The sequence below is a fragment of the Cnephaeus nilssonii genome, assembly GCF_951640355.1.
Source record: "Cnephaeus nilssonii genome assembly, chromosome: 16".
NCBI classification, from domain to species: Eukaryota; Metazoa; Chordata; class Mammalia; order Chiroptera; family Vespertilionidae; genus Cnephaeus; species Cnephaeus nilssonii.
In genome coordinates, this window is record NC_137087.1 from 54,709,830 (window position 1) to 54,724,890 (window position 15,061).

Sequence of the window (15,061 nt, forward strand, 5' to 3'; positions counted from 1 at the left end):
TTGTCTTCCGGAAGCCCTCTCTCCTTTGATGGCCGCCATGGCATAGTTCATGAGCCTCTAAGTGAGTGCTCAAAGAAAATGGTTCAAACTACAATTTCAGCTTCTACATGCTGGAGGATTTGGAAGTTGTAAAAAAATGTATTTATGAAGAGTTTTCAATGAAATGCTAAAATGCTTGTAATAGGAGGGGAAAAGAGCAGAATCCAAATTTAAATCCATGGCCTCTGATCTCAGATTTCTCGGTTTCAGAGATTGCTCTGCCATGTACTAGATATGCAAATTCTGCAAGATACTTTGTGCTGTGCCTGTTTCCTAAACTATACCTGGAAGGTCAGGGTAAAAATCATCACAAAACATAGAGAATGTCCAGAATAATGCTGGGCAAATTTACTCAATAAAAAAATAATTATTATTACTTATTCACAAATTTTTCCAAGTTTGTAAAGGAAAAATGCAAGGTGAGGAAGGTTACCTAGAAGGTAACAACCAAAATATTATCAAAATTTCCTTCTGAATGATTTTGGTGGGCAATTCTTTTCTACTTTATTACACTTTGCAGTATGTATTCTTTCATAATAAAGTTTAAAATTAAGTTTTTTTTGCACACATGGCTTGATGGAAGTTAAGGTGGAAATTTGGAACAGGTTAAAATTTATAAGGGCTTATACTACAGCAGTAATGAAATAGTAAGTCTATTATACAGATGATGTGCCAGAAATTACATTTACCTTCTCTTACTTAATTCTAAACCCATTCTAACTAGAAATTACTTTTTCAAGTTTAGCCATCAGGAATAAAGTCAGATGCTTCCTGTCATCGTGCTAGTTCGACCCACTAAAATGACAATTATTTTATTTTTTTTAATTAAACAAAAATCCCATGCAGAAGTCCCAAAGGTGCCTTTCACGTTTAAGCTTTGATTAGCAACCACTTTGGTCCCTGACACACACGGCACAGATATTCCAGCGTTAATATCACGGCGGCTTGATTACAAAAGGCAATGATTAATTTCCAAGCGGGCCACAGAGCGGTGCCCTGATTACCAGGGGATGATTAAGGCGGAACGTCAGACCTCGCGCCTGGATAGCAGTCTTTGCCATAAAGGATAAGACTTTGCAGAAGTTTATATTTAGCACCGCGGGAACTTTGCACTTGATGCAGCCCCGGGCGTTGGCGCGTTGGAGATCCATCAGCCGATTCCAAGTCAGGCCCGAGACCTCCGGGGCCACGTGGTCGCCGCTAAATAACGGAACGCGGAATGGCCCGGAGGCGCCGCCGTAGCTTCCCTCCCGCCCGGGGCCGCGGCCTTCACCGTCTCCAGCTGCGGGATCCTTAGCTGGTCCACGGTCGCTCAGACACCGAGCCCTTGGAGGACCTTTTCTCTCCAAAGAGAGGGGCGGACCCAGCGGTGCGGCTCAGTGGGTGAGCTTTGACCTTTGGACCAGGAGGTCACGGTTGGATTCCCGGTCAAGGGCACAGGCCTGGGTTGCGGGCTCATCCCCCGTGTGGGGCGTGCAGGAGGCAGCCCGTCCATGATTCTCTCTCATCATGGATGTTTTTGTCTCTCTCTCACTCTCGGGTCCTCTCTGAAGTCAATAAAAATATATTAAAATACAAAACAAACAAACAAACAAACAAAGAACCGGGGCTGAGAGGAGCAGGCTGAGGACAGGAAGGGCTGCGGCGCGGATGGCGGGGAGGCAGGGCCTGGGCCCGGGAGGCCCTGTCACTGCGGGACGAGGGCGGAAGGAGGGGAAATCGGGCTTGTGCATGGGAACCAAGGGAACAAGGCCTGGCGCTGGGACCCTGGGGCCCTGGGACCCTGGGGCCCTGGGACCCTGGGGCCCTGGGACCCTGGGGCCCTGGGACCCTGGGGCCCTGGGACCCTGGGGCCCTGGGACCCTGGGGCCCTGGGACCCTGGGGCCCTGGGACCCTGGGGCCCTGGGACCCTGGGGCCCTGGGACCCTGGGGCCCTGGGACCCTGGGGCCCTGGGACCCTGTCCGGTCCCGGCCTGCGTGGGCCTGGTCATTGGGGCGGGAGATGGAGTCAGCCCTGGAATAACCCTTCTCGCTTGCGCTTTCCAGGACCCTCGGAGGCGGTTATAAAATATTTAAGGGCAGCACCAGGATCCCGGAGCCGGGGCCGCGATGAGCCTGGAGTCCCTGTTCCAGCACATCCTCTCCTCCGAGCACCGGGCCCAGGAGGGCCGCCGCCTGATGCGAGAAGGTCCGCGGGGCAGCGGGCGGGTCGCGCGGGGCCTGTGTCCTCTCCTTGGAGGGTGGGGGCGGGAGGAGGTCCCCCCCCCCGCCCAGCAGGGGCCAGAGCAGTTAGAGGGGCTGCCTGCCTCCACGGGGAGGGAAGGGCAGCCGAGCGGTGCCTGAGCACCGGCTCCAGCAATGGGCCCGGGGAGGCCCACGTGCTGGCCGGGTTGCTTTGTCTGACAGTCCGGTCGGAGATCAGCAGATGCCGTGACAAAAGGAGGGAAGCGGCCGAGGAGCTGAATGAAGAGAAAATCAAGTTGGAATCCAAGGTATTGGCGTGGAGCGCAGGCTCACTTATCTATCACTTGGAAAGGTGTTGTGACTTGACTTTCTGAAGGTGATTTTCCTATTTAACTAGTTGCCCTTCCAGGAGGAGGCAGGCTGGTAGGCTGGTTAGCTGGTTCCACGTTGCCTGGGAATATTTAAAGTTCTGAGTCCAGTGGCATGGTCCAGTCTAATATGAATTTGTCCTAAAGAACCCAGTGTAAGTGATGAAGAATTCACTGCCCATGTTGTGGGTGGTTAAAGTTGGACAAGCGAGCAGAATGTCATTGGAAAATAATTACTCCGTGAGCAGTTGGTGCGATATACTAGTACACGTTTTGAATCAATAATGTAAGAAGCGGACTATGTTGATGTAACAACTGAATGTAACTTTCCAATGAGTCTTTTGTTTTTCAATTCTCTCCCACATTTTGGACATAACTTTTCACCCAAAAGCATGTGTTTTCCCACTAGCATTTCTCTCTTTTCTGCAGCATTTGTACAGTTGTTATGTTAAATAGAAGCGAGGGAATCTGATGGCTTTTTGAAGGGTGGGTAGAATTTTGGGGAAGCAAAGCAGTAGGAGAAACGCATTCGGGGCTAGGGAGCATTTGGGCAGAAGGGAGATCTACCCAAGGCGTGTCTGGAGAGAGATCTCCCAAAGCAGAGGGCTGATGTCCGGGAGCGGGGTAAACCATTGCAGGCTTTTGATTGGGAAGCTGTGTGAGAAAAGTGATTTTCAGACGCTCTCTCTGAGCTCTGGGAGGATGGGAGCCAAGAACATCACTCAGGTGTATCACAATGAAGGCCTTGCCAGGGGCAGGGGCAGACAGTCACGCAAAACGATTTCTTCAGCTGCTAAAGATACACTAAGCAAGCAGTGTGGGATGGGAAATCTGTTTGAGGAAGTCTGTTTTCTTAAAATATGTCTATTTTAACTTAGCACTGTGAGGACTTTCCAGTTCTTTCTTTGAATAAAGTAACAGGGATCCTCTCTCCACCCGGAGAGCTTCTGCTCTTCCTTCCAAGTCTCGCTGGAGCATCACCTGTGAAGTCCTCCCGCGGACATCTTGGGAGAGATGTTTTGTAACATTCAGTGCGCCATCTTACAATTAAACAATACATACTGGTGTTTGTATCCTTCACTATGTTGTAAGCACTATATTTGGAATTTTTTTCTTACCCATTATTTCCACAGCCTATATCCCATGCCTAGCACATAAAACTTGAGCGTTTTAAGTGAATTAATAAGTACCAATGATGAGATAATAGGGAGAGTAGTGCTGTCTTTTAAAATAGAATTTGGAACTGTTATTTAGTGAAACCTTAGGTCCTTTTATGCCTGTGAGTAGCGGATAAACTAGCTGCTAATAGCAGTGCTGAAAGCTAAGGGAACGGGCAAAGCCTTAACAATGTCATGACGTAGCTTTCTTTTTCTTTAAAAAGAATGAAGATACTTTCAGGATTGGTAACTAGAAGCTATTAGAAGTGATAGGCAAAACATATACAATTAGGTAATACATAGCTAACACTTATTGAGCACTTCCTATAGGCTGTACCTGCATTTACTCCATTAATCCTGGCGAAATCATGTGATGGTACCATCCTAATCCCTCTTTCTAGGGGAGGAAACCAGGAGGTTAAATGACTTGTCCGTGGCATATAACTTAAACACAAACTACCAGATGGAAGTACAACAGCATATTTTATTAAAACAGATTTCTTGAACTCATCTTAAATGTCTTTTTTCATATATAATAATGTATCGGAAGCTTTTGCATCTAGTTGAGGACAATATTTTTAAAAGGTCACTTGTGTAAGTTTTTATACAAAATGTATTTTTCCAGGATTCATGAAGATATTGACCTGACAGATAGCAAATCAAATGTTAAAAAAAAAAAGATTTAAGCTGAATTTTTCTTTGAAAAAAATTAGGTTTACTCTTTGTTAGCAGGCTGTTTTGCTGGAAAATAGAAATGTAGCTTATTGATATATACACATACATAAAAAATGACGACTCAAGTATTTATACTTGACATAAGAGAGAGCAAATCCCTAACATTGTTGAAACATTTGCTAAAATTACTAATTAATATAGTCTTATAAATGTGCATTGCTTTTTAATGAGCTCATATATGTGGGTACTAATACAATTGTAGCCTACTAATAAAATTAACATATGAGAGTCACAGTTCATATAATAGTAATTTGTAATTTAAATAATTTGATTTATAATACAGTCAAAATGGTATGTGTGTATATATGTGTGTATGAAGGTTTTAAAAGTGGAAGCACAATTACAATGTAAATGACTAATGGGAAGAACTGTAGAAGTAATCATAAATTGATTTCTTGTTTCTTTTATTCGCAGAGTTAATTATATGTCTGCCAATAACAATGAAAATATATTTACTTACATATTTGACTTGGCATTTATTGATCAATTTGTCAAGTAGAAGCAGCATAAAGAGAAGCTAGAACATAATTTGAATAGGCCAGTGCTTGAGTTATTTGTACAGTGATACATTCAGAACATATTTTGAGCATTTATTTTAGAAGTTGCTCGTGGTCAAAAAATATATTTAGGAAGTACAATATTCACTTTTCTTTTGTTCTGTAAAACCCAGGTAGCATGTAATTAGAACTTGAATGATAGCATTTGCCTTTCAGGGCTCAGTGAATTCTTTAAAATATGTGGTTGCAAAAGTCTGATATTATACGGTAGGAGTGCATTGCCAATTGGACGGCCATGGTATGCCTGGTTAGGATCGGTAATATGCAAAAAGGAAGACGAGAGCAGGCCTGGATTTGCACTGATGCTTGCCAGTATACCTAGACTTTTGGAGAGGTTTTCTAGCACTGACGACAGAGCAAATCAAAATTAAGGAATCTCAAAATATTTGTAGTTTCTTTTAAGCACCTTTAAGAATGTGTTATGTTTTAAAAAAATAGTGTATTGTTAAAATAGTGTATTGTCAATCTTTATAAATATATATATCAAACCTAACATAGCACCATACATTCTGAAGAGGAAGTAAATGGAGGAAAGTCAGAAGTGATTTTCGTCTATGTCTTTTCTTTTCCCAATTTTAACTTACTGCAGTAGAAATCTTAACAATAATAAAATATCATGAACTCTTAGCCTGGCTGGTGTGGCTCAGTGTTTGAGCGTCGACCTATAAAACAAGAGGTCACGGTTCGACCCGGTCAGGGCACATGCCTGGGTTACAGGCTTGATTGTGAATAAGGCAGCTGATCAATGATTCTCTCTTATCATTGATGTTTCTCTCTGTCTTTCTTCTCCCTTCCTTTCTCTGAAATCAATAAAAACATATATTTTTTAAATGTTATGAATTTTTTAAGTAAAATTATATTGAAATAAACAAGTAACTCAAGGTGCCTTCTTTTACTGCCTTACTTAAAAATGTACACATTCCTTTTCTTTAATTGATAAAAGTTAAGAGCCTTTTCAGAGCAGCAGGCAATGTCATATCCATTAGTACTCTATTACCTAATTAGGGAAAGAGCAAAATCACAAATTATTATCATTTATACTATTGAAATGCAGTTTTATAATTGAGATGTTTATTATTTAAACTTAAAGAAAACTTTATATCCTGCTTACATTTAATGTTATTTAAGGTCTCCAACCCAATTTCTAGTATTCTTGCAGTATACTAGTACTTGACTGAGGTATGATCTTTTCTTGCCCATGTGCCACATTTTCTTATTATGAAGAGGAATTGTATATTTTAAGGAATCGGTGGCATTTTGTTGTTCTGTTAAAAGCAATACTTGAAAAATCACTACAGTAAGCTTTCTATTGTTTTATATCGTGACGGAATAGGAAGCTGTAATGATAGGTAAGGTTAGATACTACCTCCTGAGTTGTCAAATAACATAGAAGTCACCTTATTTAAAAGTATCTCTCTAATAAGAGTCAGCTTAAGAAGCATCATTCGGGGGTGGAGCAGGAGACATTACCTGGGGAATTTATATGCATATTGCATAGCCCATGGAGACAGTAGTGTGATGAAGGCCTGGGAGAGGCAGGTATGGAGTGGAAGGTTCAATAGGGAAAGAAAGGGGACCTGTGTAATACTTTCAACAATAAAGAAAAATTAAAAAAATAATAATACTTTTGCTTTATTATTTTTTCCTTAATCAGCAGTTCTCTGGGAATGGGAGTTTTATTTGAGGAAAAGGGAAGAGTCATTTTTGGAGAATGAGGGTTATTTTGACAAGGGTGGATTTAGGTTGGCAATGGACTTTGGAATACCAGATGGGTTCAGAAAAGATGAATGAAGAGGTCAAGGGCAAACTGGGTACGTATAGCTGTGCCTGTGATCTTCACGTTGCTGGAAAGAATTTCTCACATAACCCTTGGTTCTTATGAGGTCTTATGAATTGTTTTGCCTGAATAATATTTCAGATAAGTTGAAAGGCTGCCTACCTCAACTTCTTTGATTCAGGCTAGTTACATGGCTTTAGATATAGTTCATTCCTCCTGTCAATGATAGGCAATGTACAGTTATATGAGAAAGAAACCCTACATGTCAAAAGATGGGAATGAATTTTTATTGTCTTAATTTGCTTCAATATTCATAGCCATGAGAAGATAGAAAAGAGGAAGGAACGGGAAATATGTGACCACCACAGTAAGAAATAGATCACATTGTTACTCTAAAATGGTATTTTTCTCATGAGCTCCTCGTCACCTCTATTGTTAAGCTTTTGTGTTTTATTTATTTTGTTTTTGCTGTTGTGAATGGGATCTTTTTCATGCTTTTGTCTATTGTTGGTAACTAGAAAAGATACAGTCCTTAGTTTTTGTTGTTTATTTTGTTATTTTTAACAGTTTCTCGGTAGATTTTGTTAAATTTATTAGGTATATAATTAGACATTTGTCCAAACAAACAAGAGAGAGAATTGTGTGTCAGCTCTTTGGATAATTATATTTCTTATTCTTTTTTTCTTGCCATATCACATTAACAAGAACTTCCAGGACAAACTTAAGTAGCAGTGGTCTTATCAGGAATCCTGATAATCCTCAATGAAAAGGTGACAGATGAGCTAAGACTTGACTGAAGTAAAGGAACCAGCCACCAAGAGGCTGGGAAAAGGGATTTCCAGGCAGAGAGCAGCCAGTGCAAAGGCCCTGGGGCAGTATTCCTATTATGTTCTAGGAATAACAAGGACAGTGTGGCTGGAGAGGAGTGATTGAGGAGACTGGTTGAAGATAAGATTGGACAAGGGGATAAGGAGTAAGGACTATTTGCTAATATTGAACTTTCCTTACTATATTAGGATTACTGTGTCATAGTGAGTTATACGTTAGGCATTGCATCTGTGGTGAAGAAATCCTACCTAATAATAGACAAATATGCAAATTGACCGTACCTTCGCTATGCCCGCGATTGGCCAGGAGGTGCGGGGGGGGGGGGGCGGGACTCGCGGCGGCTCGAGCTCAGCATCTGCACCATGGCTGTGCTGCAGCACAGAAGGGGCCTCTGGGGCAGCGAGCTCACGTCCCACCGCGGACCATCAAAAGCGGGGGAACTGGGTGCCTGTCCACTCAGGCACCAGGCCTTTCAGAAGCCTCCGCCGCGCCGGAGGCTTCTGAAAGGCCTGGTGCACCAGCGATCAAAAGCAAAAGCGTGGGAGCTGGGTGCCTGTCCGCTCAGGCACCAGGCCTTTCAGAAGCCTTCGCCGCGCCGGAGGCTTCTGAAAGGCCTGGTGCACCAGCGATCAAAAGCAAAAGCGTGGGAGCTGGGTGCCTGTCCGCTCAGGCACCAGGCCTTTCAGAAGCCTTCGCCGCGCCGGAGGCTTCTGAAAGGCCTGGTGCACCAGCGATCAAAAGCAAAAGCGTGGGAGCTGGGTGCCTGTCCGCTCAGGCACCAGGCCTTTCAGAAGCCTTCGCCACGCCGGAGGCTTCTGAAAGGCCTGGTGCACCAGCGGACAGGCACCCAGCTCCCCCGTGATCGAAAGCGAAAGCGTGTAGGGGACCCTACACGTGTATGATTCAATCATGCACTGGGCCTCTAGTGTATTTATAAAAAAATAGATGTAACTTTTTAAAAAACCTTAATGTCTGCTATTGATAAAATATTCATTGATGTACTCTAGTGTTTAAAATGTCTTTTGTCTTAGTGATAACAAACACATTTTCCCCCAATTGCTATGATCTTACAAATATGAAATCTGCATAGATCTCTCTGTTTTCTTATGTAAAGTTGCCTGCTATACCATTGCAGAGCTTTTAATCAGCAAAATGTCAGTTTCTAAAGGCTGAGATTATTTTAAACAACAGTAACCACAACAAAGAGTAGCTCAGTGCTTTGCTTACTTGGACACAAGCATTAATTTAAAACTTCAGTCACTTTCGATTTTAAAGTTCTTATAGTAGAAAAATACCTAACGGCACCCAGGCCGTCAGAGTGACGAAGAGTCACCAGTCATGGCTATGCTGAAAATGACCCAGTTGGCCAGGCAAGTCAGCTCAGTGGGAAAACTGTAAGCTCTGTTGAAAATCAAATATCCCAAGAGGAATAAAATAGGGAAAGGAAAAAAAATACCTTTTTTGCTGAGAGAAGCAGAATTAACCAGTGTTGGCACTGCTATAAATGAAAATTTTCCGTAACAGCAATATTTTCTGACAAAGCTTGGCTATTTCATTCTAGAATGTAACTTTAAAGCTGCATGCAAATCCTTTTCTTCATTTGTAGTCATAGAAAAGAGTGATGAGGAAGAGAAATTTGTGTTCCTGCTGCGAGGGCTTCCACCCTTTTCTCTTTATTGTTTGTAGCCCCTGTGGGTCCCTGCGTAACTTAGGAAATAGAGTCAGTAACTTCAACAATATTGAGGTCATGATTTCACATCTCTTCTACTATCTTCCCAATTCTGATCTCCACCCATCACTGTTGCAACAAAAGAGAGGTAGAGTTTTCTGAGGATAATGTATTCTGTGAAATGACCTACCTCATCTTGTGATCCTATCAATATGTTCAGGAATATTTACCTAAATTTTACATATCAGTCAATCTGGTTTTCAAACACAAGAATAATTTAAGAAACAGTTGTGATAACAGAAACAAACAAACAAACAAACAAACAAACAAAATGATGAGAAACCCATTCTGCAAATAGGTGGCCATGAAAAGCTATTTCAGTCCTTAAGAGTTACTAACTTATACTCGGTAGAGAGGAACTAGGCAGATTCAAAAGTTTTTGTCCCTTTATTCCATTAAAATATGTAGGCTCTCTATTAATAATGTTAGACCCCATGTGGTCTGCAGCCCTAATTGAATTGCTGTCCTCAACATGTAGTCAGCATATGTAGGCATCTATTCTTTCTGACAGTCCTGATTGAGCTTTCCCAAACCCGTGCCTCTGTCTCTATTATGCTGTTCTAAAATGAATGTTGCTGTAATTTTTCCATAGTTATTGATTGTCTGGGATTTTTTTTAGGTTGATTAAAAGAGGAAAATGTAGAAGTAAAGGATAAAGACAGGATAGTATAAGACAGAAAGGGGATGAAGATGAGTAGACTGATATATGTGTGTGTGTGTGTGTGTGTGTGTGTGTGTGTGTGTGTGTGTGTATACTAGAGGGCCCGGTGCATGAAATTCGTGCATAGGGGGTGGGGGGGTGTGTGTCCCTCAGTCCAGCCTGCACCCTCTCCAATCTGGGACCCCTTGAGGGATCGGGCCTAAATGGGCAGTTGGACATCCCTCTCACAATCCAGGACTGCTGGCTCCCAACCTCTTCTGCCTGCCAGCCTGATCACCCCTTAACCACTCCCATGCCAGCCTGATCAACGCCTAACTACTCCCCTGCCGGCCCGATTGCCCTAACTGCCCTCCCCTGCCGGCCTGGTCGCCCCTAACTGTTCTCCCCTCCAGGCCTGGTCCCTCTCCAACTGCCCTCCCCTGCTGGCCCAGTCACCCCTAACTGCCCTCCCTTGCCAGCCTGGTCGCCCCCAACTGCCCTCCCCTGCAGGCCTGGTCCTCCCCCAACTGCTCTCCCCTGAAGGCCTGGTTCCCCCTAACTGCCCTCCACTCCAGGCCTGGTACCCCCAACTGCCCTTCCCTGCAGGCCTGGTTCCCTCAACTGCCCTCCCCTGCAGGGCTGGCCCCCCCCAACATCCCTCCCCTGCAGGCCTGGGTCCCCCCCCAACTGCCCTCCTCTGCTGGCCCAGTCACCCCTAACTGCTCTCCCCTGCTGGCCATCTTGTGGTGGCCATCTTGTGTCCACATGGGGGTGGCCATCTTTGACCACATGGGGGCGGCCATTTTGTATATTGGAGTGATGGTCAATTTGCACATTACCTCTTTATTATATAGGATATATACATATATATGAGAAATATTCTAATTAACTGGGACACCGTAACGGGTAAACTGGACAGGAGGAGGTTGCGTGCACAGCGTTGGGGGCAGGGTGGCAGGGGCCTCCACACGCCTGCGCTGGGGGAGGGCCTGATTAGCAGCGGCCGCAGCTGCTGTGGGGCCCAGAGAGCGAGGCAGGGCCAGACCAGCAACTCGAGGGTGGGCGGCGCCGTGTGATTTCAAATCACGTGCTGGGCTCCTAGTTAATAATAATAAAAAAAAGTAGAAAAGACCTCAAAATGGATAATTCACATAGGATTTTAGAGAAAGGGATATTATAGATATATCCTTCTTATTCTTGTGAACAACTGTCTACTTTTCAGTTTTGAGTATATAGGTTTTATTTTTTATCATGATAAAATATTCTAATTCAATGCTAATAGCTTTCTTTAATATTCTTTATTTTCCTTTTTTGAAAGTGAATGTCAGCTTAGTGGTGATTTAGGTTTTAGTTGGTGATAGCTGGAACAGAAAACCTTAATTTCTGAACTTGAATAATAAATTCGCTTAAGTCTTATTGTGAAATTTCTTAGTTTGATAACTAGTATTTTGTCAACTTTTGTGTTTTAACACAGATCATTTACAACAGATCAATGGCAGAAACAGAATCAGGATTCAAGAATTTGGAATCTAATAGGCTTGATATATGAAATACCTTATTGGATTAAACCAAAATTTATCCAGCCCAATATTTGGTCTCAAAGCATTTTTGTGGACATTCATGGTTACCATCCATAATAGCAACTTGGAGATTTAGATATATACTGCCAGTAACCTTCTCTTAACAAACTGAGATGGACCTACTCTTTGATAATTATTTTTCTTAAACTTACATTCTTTCAATTTATCAGAGACTAAAGTCCCTTTCTGGTTCCAGAAGTATTTATTACTTTGAAATAGATCTAATATTTCCATGTTAACATGATTTACAAGAAAGGAAGTCAGAAGACCCCTATTTTAGTCCTGGGCTTGCCCCTAATTAATTATGTAACCTTTGTTAAGGTATTTGACTTCTCTGGGACTCATTTTATTTGCATTTATATAATCCTGTCTAAAAAAAGAGTAATATGCACAAGCCACGCCCACCAGCCAATCAGGAGTGAGTATGCAAATTAACCCAACCAAGATGGCTGTGGCCACAGAGCAAGCAGGAGGCTTGGGTTTCCTCGGCAATGGAGGAAGCCAAGCTTTCCGCACACCCTGGCTGGCCCAGGCCTCCACTCAAGGCTACAAAGTTTCAATTATAAAAGATAAATAAATCCCAACAAAAGTAGCGGCAGCCACGGAGCTGGAGAGAGCAGGAGGCTTGAGTTGCCCCTGGCGATGGAGGAAGCCAAGGTTCCGCAGCCCTGGCCTTCCTTGGCTTCCGCTCAAGGCTACAAAGTTTCAATTATAGAAAATAAATAAGTCCCAACAAAAATGGCTGCAGCCACGGAACAAGCAGGAGGCTTGGCTCCGCTCAAGGCTACAAAGTTTCAATTATAGAAGATAAATAAATCCCAGATACCAGGGCCTCCGCTTGGGTTGCCAGGGGGTGTAGCCGGCCTGCCAACCACCACAGGCCCCTCGCCCAGGCCGCCCCACACCCCAAGGGAACCCCCAACCTGATCTGGGACACCCTTCAGGGCAAACCAGCTGGCCCCCATGCTTGCACCAGACCTCTATCCTATCTAATAAAAGAGTAATATGCAAATTGACTATCACTCCAACACACAAGATGGCTGCCCCCATGTGGATGCAAGATGGCCGCCACAAGATGGCCAGCAGGGGAGGGCAGTTGGGAGGGACCAGGCCTGCAAGGGAGGGCAGTTGTTGGCAATTAGGCCAGCAGGGGAGGGCAGTTGGGAAGGACCAGGACTGCAAGGGATGGCAGTTTGGGGTGATCAAGCCTGTAGGGGAGGGCAGTTAGGGGTGACCAGGCCGGCAGAGGAGGGAAGTTGTGGGTGACCAGGCCTGCAGTGAAGGGCAGTTTGGGGGTACCCAGGCCTGCAGGGGAGAGCAGTTGCGGGGGACCAGGCCTGCAGGGGAGGGCAGTTAGGGGTGACCAGACCTGCAGGGGAGGACAGTTAGGGGCAAACAGGCTGGCAGGGGAGCAGTTAGGCATCAAGCAGGCTGGCAGGGGAGTGGTTAGGGGGTGATTAGGCTGGCAGGCAGAAGTGGTTAGGGGCAATCAGGAAGGCAAGCAGGCAAGCAGTTGGGAGCCAGCAGTCCTGGATTGTGGGTCCCAGATTGGAGAGGGTGCAGGCTGGGCTGAGGGACACACACCCTCATGCACGAATTTCGTGCACCAGGCCTCTAGTAATATATACTTCATAGCTTTGAAGTATTTTTTATTCTCAATAAATGTGATGGAATTTATGTAAAGACTCTTGTTTGCCATTGTTACCAATTTCTATATGATTCTATAGATCTGAACAGATGTTTTCTAATCTCTATTCTCAGACAGTGAAATACTAACTGCCCCATTCTCACTTCCCCCAGTTTTAAAAGTACTCTCTGATTTCCTTTGGTCTTGTAAAATTCACCTCTCTAACCTTCCTCTATTGCAGTGGCTCCCAACCTTCTTTTGGCTATGCCCCACCTAAGCATCTCTAAAATCCTGATGCCCGCCCCCCCCCCCCCCCATTACATACAATTCTTATTATTCAAAAAGTGAACTCCAATTCATGTGGAGAAAGCCTAAAAGGCCATTAACTTGGTCTACACAAGCTTCCAAAGAACATGGCATCCATGAAAGAGAGAAATAAAAGAACAAAAGGACAGTTGAAGTCCTGAGGAAGAAATCACTAAGAAATTGTTTAAATAATAACAATAATAATAATAATAATAATAATAATAATAATATGAAGTCATATGAAAAATAGCAAATAAAGTTTCAAAACATATAATAGAGAACTGAAATGCATAAATATGTCACAATATATATTTATATACTGTATATGAGGCCCCTAGAAGTGCAAAAAATTCACTGTTAATAACTGATTCTCGAATAGCGCCCCCCCCCCCCTTAAAAATCAAATTGCCCCCCTGTGTGCCTGTGCCCCACATTGGGAACCACTGCTCTATTGATGTCTTTCTTAAGACAGAGTTGATGAGAACAGCACCAGGTACTGAAGGTGTGGGCAGATGTGCTGTGGTAATATATGTGTGAGATCACTTCTGTTTAATTTGGGCTATTTTTTTAAATGCCAATATTTGTAGGACTTTTGAGCCACATCATTGCAATGTCTTTTAGGCCCACCCATTGCCTCTGGACTGGACTCTTTCTAAGCTCTTCACTATTCAGTATCTTCTAGGGCAGAGATTTCACAGCCTGCCTCTCACAGCCTGTCTTATAGCTAACATAAATCTTGCTTTCTGTAATTTAAATTAAATTTATTTATTTATTTTTTCTGTGGAGATAGGAATAGCCCCAAACTAGGAGTGATACTTTCTTATGAGGGAGGGCCAGTACTGAACATAGTGGAAAGGGCATTTCCAGCCCAGCATCGTTTTTAGCTTTTATATATCACAGCCTTCTGACTTTTATTTCAACATACATGGCCTCAAGAGATGCTATTTTTTTAATGTCCCAAATAAAATAGCAGTTACATGTCTAATATTAATGTTTACTATATCTCTTGCTAGTTGGAATCAGTTGAGGTACTAAAATAAAAAATAAGTTCTCAATACCCACTTGAGGATTTTAGCAAATTTATGTTTTATTTAATATAACTATCATCATGGGATTCAGTTTTTGCTTATGGTTTGTAGCTTTTATCTCATTATTTTATTAGTCATATCATATCTATGATTTATTCATCCATATCTTCCTTATGAGTAATGAGAACAGAAACTTGTTCTCTTTTTAAAGCTGTCTTGAAGCAGATTTCCATGTGTGTAGTCAAAAACCTTTAGTGCCTAAGTGAAGAAATGCGCTAGATATTGGGAAGGAAAAAGAAAACAGATGATCTGCCCTTGAGGAGCCTATAGTTTTATTGGGGGAAGAGATTATAAAGCACTTATAAAATATTATAAGATAGTGCATATTAAGTAAGGTGTTTAATGTGAATTATAATTTGTATTTGAAGATAGTACAGAACATGTTTTATACTATACAGAGCTGTTCTATTAACTAAGGTACCCTAAAATGTTTAATTGGTTCATT

The 15,061-nt window shown here is 43.0% G+C and overlaps 1 protein-coding gene across 1 annotated transcript in view; it reads left to right on the forward strand.

Annotated features, from left to right (window-relative positions):
• Positions 1-1,301: 1,301 nt before the first annotated feature.
• Positions 1,302-15,061, forward strand: part of CCDC172 (coiled-coil domain containing 172) — a gene marked incomplete at its 3' end in the record, with an annotated part of 30,735 nt that continues 16,975 nt past the window's right edge. The window contains exons 1-3 of the mRNA XM_079794102.1: positions 1,302-1,422; positions 2,087-2,228; positions 2,447-2,532. Coding sequence (XP_079650228.1) covers positions 2,150-2,228; positions 2,447-2,532 — 165 coding nt within the window. The 5' untranslated portion in view covers positions 1,302-1,422; positions 2,087-2,149. The remainder of the gene's footprint in view (positions 1,423-2,086; positions 2,229-2,446; positions 2,533-15,061) is intronic.